The sequence below is a fragment of the Pyxicephalus adspersus genome, chromosome 2, assembly GCF_032062135.1.
Source record: "Pyxicephalus adspersus chromosome 2, UCB_Pads_2.0, whole genome shotgun sequence".
Taxonomy (NCBI): Eukaryota; Metazoa; Chordata; class Amphibia; order Anura; family Pyxicephalidae; genus Pyxicephalus; species Pyxicephalus adspersus.
In genome coordinates this window covers 1,460,411-1,469,784 of record NC_092859.1, presented here as the reverse complement: position 1 = coordinate 1,469,784, position 9,374 = coordinate 1,460,411, and the positions used below count along the sequence as shown (strand labels likewise).

The following is a 9,374-nucleotide window of genomic DNA, read 5'->3' as shown; positions in this document are numbered from 1 at the left end:
GAGGGAGAGACGCCAGGAGGCGGCGCTATGAGGGAGGGAGAGACGCCAGGAGGCGGCGCTTTTAGGAAGGAGAGCGAGATGGTGCTTTGAGAGAGAGAGCTGCCATGACAGCAGTTTGAGAAAGAGAAGAGGCTGCGAGATGCCGTGACAAGGCTTTTTTGGAGAGACAGACGTTTCCAGACCGTGAGAGATGTCACGTGACAGAGTTTGGGAAGGATGAGATGGAGTTTAGAAGAGACAGCATGAGATGGTGCAACGAGAGAGCATGAGATGAAGTTTGGGAAAGGAGAGAGACATGGCGAGACACTGTGTGCAAGTCAGGAAGAGACAACACAAGGGAGTGAGAGGCGTTGCATGAGAGAATGAGAGTGCAGGTGATGGTGAGAGACAGCATTAGACAGAGACGATTGTGATTGGATGTGTGTATACATACAAAGATTTGCACGCTGACCAATCACAGAGTGTTGGGAAGTTGATTGGTTGTCAGATTGGCAGCCCATCTCCATGATGAATGTGATGTCTCTTCTGTGACCGCACTCTCTTATACTCTGTGTGTGTCTCTTGCAGGGTTCAGACGCAGCGACCGCGATGATTACCTAAAGGAGGTGAGTCTGTCCGTACAGAATTACAATAATCACAATAACCCCCCAGGCATTCTAATTCTGTCCGTATTTCCACGCAAAAAGCGTTACATTTTATTGCATGGAAATTCATTTTACATTATAGGCCTCACCAAAATATGTCCAATATTTAATACATTTAATAATAAAATAAATAAAAACTATAAAAAAAAACACAAAAATCTGTTAAAAAATATTTAAACCTGTAATATACCTGTACAGTAGAATGAATAATATAATTATATAATATATCAAGAGTTCTTTGTATTGGACTCATCATTGAATCCAATACAAAATTATTTGAATTTCCCGCCTCTTCTCCCACCCGCACTGATGTCACCGGCAGCCAATAGAGTGCAAGGGAAGTAATGTGGGCAGCCAATAGAGTGCAAGGGAAGTAATGTGGGCAGCCAATAGAGTGCAAGGGAAGTAATGTGGGCAGCCAATAAGGAGCAAGGGAAGCAATATGGGCAGCCAGTGGAGAGCGAGGGAAGTGAAGTATTGCAGACATCTGAAGAAGGACATCCCACTCTGAGACAAAGGAAGAAACTTTTTTTTTTTTTTCCAATGCCATCAGGATTTAGAGGGCAGCAATCTTTTTTTTCTTGCCCATGGATCTTCTTTTAAAGTGGAAATATGTTCACCTTATAGCCAGTGGCTCCCTTGACAGACACAATTTTCTGACTCACGCTTGGTCAGCTGCCATTGTTTTCAGTGCTGGGCTTGCATTTTCAGAACAAATCCAACAGCTGCAGATCAGTTCCTGGGAGCGTTTGTGTTCTAATCTCATCGTGTGTTTGTTTATATGACAGCAGCAAAACAGAGCCATAAAGATACAACCATTGTCCTATCGGGAGTCACAATTCCATTGTCACAGGGACCCCCTCCCCTATGAGAGTCTACAAGTACCATCTACAGGGGAAGGGCCTATTTATAATAAAGATCCTAAATCATTTTCCTCAAAGGAAAGAACATTTATAAGTTGTCCCTTTTTATAAACCTGGCATTGGATAACCTTTCCTAATATTGTCCAATCACAGCCAGGGGGCAGGGCAACATGAGCTCATAGGAAGTAGGTTCAGTGATGGTTATCACCAGACTGAGGATACCTAGTGGCAGAAAATAGTACTACAGGATGATTCATGTATGGCACGGGTGCCCACACTTTTTTGGCTTGCGAGCTACTTTTAAAATGACCAAGTCAAAATGATCTACCAACAATAAAAACCTGGACTTAATAACTCCTGAGCGTGGTAGAGTTTATTTTTAAAGGCAGGGCTCCGCGATCCACTTGCGTTGCCTTTCCGATCCACCAGTAGATCGCGATCCATCTGTTGTGCACCCCTGATGTATGGCATTTGTTGGTGTTTTTTTCGTCTGTGCCCAGAGTTCATCTTTAGAGTTTAGTATACACCAGGTTTTGTCAGTCATTTATATTTTTCTCTGTCTCATTCTAGCTGTTTGAAACTGGAAACAAGTACCATTTCCTGCATAGCCTGGCCTTATTGGCTGTACCGCATTGTAGGCGCCCTCATCTGGTATGTGAACTTCTGTGGCCTTCCTGGACTCCTTTTGCGTGGTTTAAAGGGTTGTTCCATCCAGAGATGATTTTCCAATGTTTAGTGAAGGATACTAAATTATTCCGTACACTACACCTATCTTACACCTCTCCTCACCTCTGGATCCCTCCATCCCTCTGTATCACCCCCCTTATACCTGTCTCTGATCTCCTCACCCCTGCATTCCTCTATGTTTGGGCCCCGATGTATTTTATGTTTTTTTTTGTACATTTTATGCAGTGACATAAAATGTTTTGTGTTTGGCATCCCTGCAGGCAGGACCTCTGCTGGCATCAGGTATTGCTTTGTTCTCTGGGACGTTTTATTACCATGCCATATCTGGGGACCCCACTCTTACAAAAGCTGCACCCGGTGGGGGCGTTCTTCTAATCCTTGGCTGGGCTGCCATGGCCCTTTGAAAGGTCAGGACCGAACTTTATCCCAAGGTTGTACGTTATCCCATTCCAAATGAAAGTTATATATCCTGTATATGATTTCAAATATCACTCATATATTCAAATCGCTCATATATTTTTTAATAAAACACACTTACTTGATTAGCTCTTGACTGTGGTTGATGTGTTGTACTTCATATATATAGCTCTTACCTATTCTGCAGCGCTGTACAGTGGGACAGTTCTATCAGTCTCTGGACAGAGGAGCTTGCACTCTGTGTAAGCGTGATACTCGGAGGGGAAATCATCTGCAGACGTGACTGTGAGTGCTGAAAATGTAAAGAGTGACTCCGGCTGGACGGGGAATACAAGCTTCAGTTTGCAGGCCTGTGACTGGGAAAAGGATAAAGTGCATAGGTAATGAGAAGAATGGAGCGCCCTGTAACCAGCATACTACATGCGGCAGGCAGAGTAATGGACCGCTGTGAGTGAAGCTGCCTCCAGTATTGATAATGAAATAGGAAACCTGACTGACACCAGTCAGCGTAAGAGGAACTTTAGGTACCAGCAGACCAATGTCACCTGCACTTGTGATAATGAAGGCGAGGTTTGATGAAGCGAGGACTGACTGAGGGATCCGGCTCTATTCCGAGAATGGAAGAAGGTCTGAGCACATTGCAAGCCCGGAATCAGCCATGCTCATCTTTGAGGAGAGAGATGAAGCTAATAATCACAATGAATGTTATGTTTCTGATAACGCTGTCTTGATTCATGATGGGAATAATGTGAATGGGGTTGTTGGGGTAATTGCTAATGATAAGGGGGAATTGAGGAGGAATGTTTGTGGCCCCCTGTCCTCTTGGGGAGCTTCCCATGCAACATATACAAGAATCCAATATTGAGCAAGCTGCTCACAGACATAAAAATGTTTCTCTGCCATTAAGGATAAGCCTAGTGAAGGGGCCGGAGGTACCAGAGTCTGGTCCTGGGCTGGGTTTATAGGTGGATTAAGCAGGAGGAATGTGGATTAGCTGAGGAGGTCAGGATAGTTTAGTCCAAAATTTGCCCTCCTTTGTTAGGCATGGATAGGCTGATCATTGTAAGTGTGGTGACAAAAGTCACTTTGTAGCATCTTTGACCCTTAAGAATTGTTCACTGCAGTAAAAAGACCTGTTACAGCAGTACTTTTACTCCCCTTCAGTACTGCCACATGCAGTACTGGGTCTCTGCCACCAGATGTCCTCAGTCTTGCAGGGTAAATAATGATCAGTGTCCTTAAAGTGTACCATAACTTAACATTTTCACATTACATAAAAGAGTAGAGAACCCTTATATGTAAAGGGAAAATAGTATTTTTTTTTTTTTTAAACGGGTGCTGCACTTACCCCTTCAAGGTGATCAAGACTGAATGGGAGCGCAGAGCCTCCAGGGATTCATGATGTAGCTATGGCTCTGGGTGCTCCTTCTGCACATGCCGGAGATTGCAGACATGCAGAAGGGGCATTTTTTTTTATTAGGGGAAAGAGGTGCCAATCTCATGCAAGCGCAATGAGAAAAGCTCTCTTATCTTTCTCCTTTACAGCAAGCTACGTCACCCGATCTCTCGCCTGCGCAGTGCAAGATCGGGTGATGTGCAAAGAAGAAAAAGATAAGAATTAAGATGGCCGCACCCAGTGCAGGAAGAGGAATTCTGGGATGATGCCGGACCGGATCGCGGGAGCCATCGAGGGACCTGCAGGATTAAAGGTAAGTGTAATTTTTGGTTTAGTTGCACTTTAAGGGTAATCTTCCCTTTCTGTTGCTTGTGATGTTGCGAGTCCTCTTGTTATGCTGGCCCTCCTGGATTTACTTATTTCTGTATGAAACCTTTACAATAGACCTGAATGCTCACAGGACCCCGCATTTTCATACCACCTTCCATGCTGTGTATGTGTGCAAAAGAGCAATAAATCCCTTTTTATTCCTCTGACACATTCAGTTTACATTTCCTACCATCCAGAAGCAGCACAATATTTAGTATTTTACCAAATGCCCATAGGGTCTGAGTTCCCCCAGGACTGATCTGTGTTCCTTTTTGTTCCTTGTGTTCTTGCATGGCCGGATGGTATTCCAGGAACTTTCCCCTCTTGTATTAGGTGAAGCCCCAGTCTTCATTCTAACCCCGTCTTCACCTGGAGTGAGTGCATAGAGCTGTGTTTGGAGCAGTGAAATGAGTTGTAAGCCACAAGAAAAAAGGCCTCTTGGCCTTGGAACCCCTCTGTCTCTTTTTCCCCTTGGTGTGCATGCAATGTGCAAGCTAGACTTTGTTTTGGAATTGATGCTTTTCTAAAGAGGTCAGAACAGATGACATTGGAAGCTGCATTGATACCAGGCAGAGGTAAAAGAACCTGAGAGAGTGTTGGGACTCAAACCACCGTGTATATATATATATCTAGACACAAGGGGGCAGTCCTTCTGCACAAAGACTCTTCAACTCGCGGTCTGACAATGACTTCAGGGCTGCTTGCATTGTGCCCACCGGTGAGGGATAATTGGCCGAAGCACTTGTCTAATTTTGTATTTCTTGGGTCTCTTCTTGTTTAGTTTGCCCTGGGGACCTGCAGTCTACAGCTAAGTTAGGAAACCATGATCCCTATCATGGTGGTGCACCCCTTTATGGCACCAAGGGAAAAGCCTGCTTCAGTTTCTTCATTTAGGGCCATAACCTGCTCACGTTACACCCTTGTTCTAGGTTTTCTTTCTGGAGAGATTAGAAACCCCAGTAACTATGCGCACCTTTAGCTCCTTTTTTTGTTTTTTTCTGTGACTAAGGAGTGGCTGTCTCCTTGGTTTGAATCATGATACCATTATCAAGACACTAATGGGGTCAAGAGCTCACTTCGTCTTCAGCTAAAAGAAGCCTCCAGGACATACTTTTCAGTCTGCTAGCTCTTCATCCATTAAGGGTACTTCACTTCAACACCTCTAGTAAGACCCCTCAGGCGTGATCTGAGACAACCGATAAGCCTTCTTTGGCGTGCAGGTGTGCACCCCTCTCCCTGTGTGCTAAACTTGTGGAAACCTGGACAGCCTGCATCTCAGATACTTAGATGAAGAAAATCTCTGACTGGGTACACACTTGCAATGATCCTTTCCAATGGCAAAAGACTGCAACTCTGTACATAGAGCACCATTCTGCTCTATGGAGAGGGGAGGGGGACAATGACAAAGCAGCACCCCTCTGTGCTCTCTCCCCTTCACTTTCATTTACAATTGTTTGTTGTCTGTGGATCTGCCAGGAAGGTTGTTGAAACGACAGAAGACGAGTGCTGTACCCACGCCAGATTCTCGTCTGATATCAGCCTTGAGGCGATTATATGAAGAGAATCATCTGGCGTGTGTATGAATCCGAATTCTTTTTTTTGCTTTCTTGGTAACATGATAACATGACCAACCTTTTTTATGTCACCACACAATTACCAAATGGGGCAGACTTGGGTCTTTGGACCAAAAGTCATTGTGCTACCTTCTGTGGCCATCTTGCCATAGAATTTGTCCTCCCGTCATGTTTACCTCTCCAAACCCAAAGGAGGGTCGATCGCCCCATCTGAATGCGTTTATCCGTGTCCAGTATTTCTACAGGGAATACATTTGTGTCTGTCTTCACCTCTTGTCTCTAAGGAGGCTTCTGTGGACATCAAGAACAAGCTTCCAGTTAGGGTCCTGCCCTTAGGCCTTTTGGCTCTCATGGTATTCTCATGGGAGAGTTACTGTTACAAGCTCCTGTTGTGGGAACAGTTGACGCGGCTCCATAGGACAATATAACCTTGACTGCCTAAATGATGCAACACTATAGGTCATTCGTGATTCCTTGGAAATCTGAACCAACTCATCTGAATCCAGTGCTAGATTGGCAACCCCGATTTCCCAGCATTATCCAATTCTATGGAAATTCTGTCATCCTTGGACAAGTCAAACTTGGGATCTGGTTCTTGTGGTTTTTCCATTTTGGGAAGCTTAGATGACCTTCTGTTACCACAACAAAAATCATCTAGTTGTATCATGAACTGTCAGAGATAGGCAGGGGATTCCTCTCGCCGTCCAGTACTTTGGGTTATTTCTGGTTCCTTATCAGGTCGGCATACTCGAAAAAGGTCAACCATCCATCTGAATTTTTATTTTGAGTAGTTCCATCATCACAACCCTCCCTGTTGTCACAGAACACGTTGCTCCTGTCCTAGAAGAGCTATCACCACGTCTGGGGAAACTATCTGGTTCTGAGGTCACGTTGTAACATTTCTTGGATTGTTTCAATGTTAGAGTGATTTTATTGGATTGTGAACCTGTGGAAATCATCGATGGAGTTAATTACTAGAATAATGCGTGAAAATGTTCTTCAACATTAAAAATCTTTAGATTATCCGATTTCATTATTAAGTCGGTCTGGTGTGCAAAGGGGTTGCAGTTTTGTGGATGGCCTCCTTTGAAGCTTTACCATGACATGTCAAGTCTCCAAGCTGATGGATTTGTTTGGCGCTGCATAATATGTTGGCCACAAATTGGACCATATAGTCCCTGGTCTGGTCCAGCCTTCCAGTTTTAGAATTAGAAAATTTCTACCTTCCCTTTTGCTGAAGGATCCTCACAATGGCCTAGGAACCCAGCTAGGGTAAGAGATTCCCAAATCAGCCTCAATTTCTTCTCTTCATCTTTGTAACTTTTTCCTCAGCTCTGAACCATTCTGACTGAAGGTGATCTGATGCAGATTCAGTTGGAAGCCATGTCTGATCCTGAACCTTTTAAAGATTGTTGATGGACCCATCTGAATTCTTGTAGTCTCCCAGTCTAGTCATGGACACAACTTTGTTTTTTGCATTGCTGAATATTCTCCATTCATCTCAAATAAAGATTGAGGGGGTTTTACAACTTGTTCTGTTGTGTTACTCAAAAAAGGAAGAACTATTTTTTGGTTTCTCTCCTGGAATATTCCTAGAAATACTGTTATTGGTGAGACTACATTGGAAGTTACTTCTTGACCATTGCAGGAAACAGGAAGTTTCTTTCCTTTGGGTTCTACATGGGGTTTGCACACTGGAATACACAAAAATTGTAGGGCATCCAGAGATAACCCTTCCTAATGAGTATTGTGACCTAACTTTTCAGTAACAAGTGGTGCAGCCAGCTAAAAGAGTCAGGAGAGAACACTACTATTCCCAGCATGCTCAGTTTTTTTTTGTTTGTGTCCCAATCCTATGACTTGCATGGGCTAAGGGAAGGAGGATCAATGCTTTCCTCTGTCCTAAGGTTGTTCTTTTCTCCCCCTGGATTTAGTTCCTTGGCACCTTGAATTGGTTGCAGTTTGGTTGTTCAGCTCTTGTCTGAGACACACTGTCAGTGACAAATGATGATAGAGATCATCCGCTATCTCTGGGGGATCTGACACCTGTCGGCCATGTTTTTCGGTCTCTGTGCTGCCCCTGGGGTCGGATACAATGCACATAGGTCACAGGGGGTTATTAGCTGCTAATTACCCCATTGTGGCAGTGACAGGGGTAATAAGACACCGTTCTCCTGGCCGGTCCCAGTGGAGGGAGAACAATGGTGCAGGATGTGAATTCTATACACCCAGCGGCTCCTCTCTGTATCCAGGTAAAGGAAAGGGCCACAGATGTAGGGCCCCTGTGTATGGGCCCTGTCATTGGCTGCTGGCACAGGTGCAGGGAGATATTTGGAGTAGAGATGATTGGAGTTTGGCGTTTTGTATCCAGGTTCTAATAATAAAGCCAATAATCCATGATGAGGATATTGGGCTGAAGTCATTGCTATCAGGGTAATGGAGGCTTCCAAGGAGGTGGGAGGAGCTTGTTTTATTGGAGGGCGGAGTCAGTTTCTGCTACATATGTGCAGCTGTACAATGTAATTGGCTGTGATCAGTGTCACATGTCAGTGCTTTCATTTACACACGGAAATATCGGGAATATACCAGCAGAAAATTCTTCCAGTCGTCCTTCAGCTGGAAATGATCTGCAACCTGCCAGAGACTTTGTGATCTTTTATTCCCATTAATGAAAAACATTCTGGTATGTGACCCGGGTGTCAGGGAATGGGAGCTTCCATCTCTCGCAGGCCGCAGATTACTTCTACAGTAAGAGTGGAAATATGGAACATCCGACAGGGAATCTCACCTGATGTAAGAAAGAATTCAGGTGACGCTGTCCCGGGGTGACAACGCTCACTCCATGCTGTATCCCTCTGGTGTGGGGTTGTCACCTGGTGATGCTTCTACTACAGACGGGTTGTTTAGTTCATAGAAGAGATCTTGTAATTGGTGATAGGCACAATCTCTGGGACCAAACCTGGACTCTGTGCCAAGGTCTATGGAGATGAATCTGTAGAATGCTGGGTATGTTGGGCTAATAGGCAAACTATTGGCAAAAAAGACATCGACAAATGGGCACTGCCATGGGGAGAAGTACCAATACAATATGGGGAGCTGGGCGCCGCCATGGGGAGAAGTACCAATACAATATGGGGAGCTGGGCGCCGCCATGGGGAGAAGTACCAATACAATATAGTATTGGGCTGAAGTCATTGCTATCAGGGTAATGGAGGCTTCCAAGGAGGTGGGAGGAGCTTGTTTTATTGGAGGGCGGAGTCAGTTTCTGCTACACATGTGCAGCTGTACAATGTAATTGGCTGTGATCAGTGTCACATGTCAGTGCTTTCATTTACACACAGAAATATCGGGAATAATACCAGCAGAAAATTCTTCCAGTCGTCCTTCAGCTGGAAATGATCTGCAACCTGCCAGAGACTTTGTG

The 9,374-nt window shown here is 44.6% G+C and overlaps 1 protein-coding gene across 1 annotated transcript in view; it reads left to right on the top strand.

Annotated features, from left to right (window-relative positions):
* Window positions 1-2,739, top strand: part of TMEM256 (transmembrane protein 256) — a 3,470-nt gene extending 731 nt beyond the window's left edge. The window contains exons 2-4 of the mRNA XM_072399225.1: window positions 568-605; window positions 2,078-2,158; window positions 2,455-2,739. Coding sequence (XP_072255326.1) covers window positions 568-605; window positions 2,078-2,158; window positions 2,455-2,598 — 263 coding nt within the window. The 3' untranslated portion in view covers window positions 2,599-2,739. The remainder of the gene's footprint in view (window positions 1-567; window positions 606-2,077; window positions 2,159-2,454) is intronic.
* The last annotated feature ends 6,635 nt before the right edge of the window (window positions 2,740-9,374 follow it).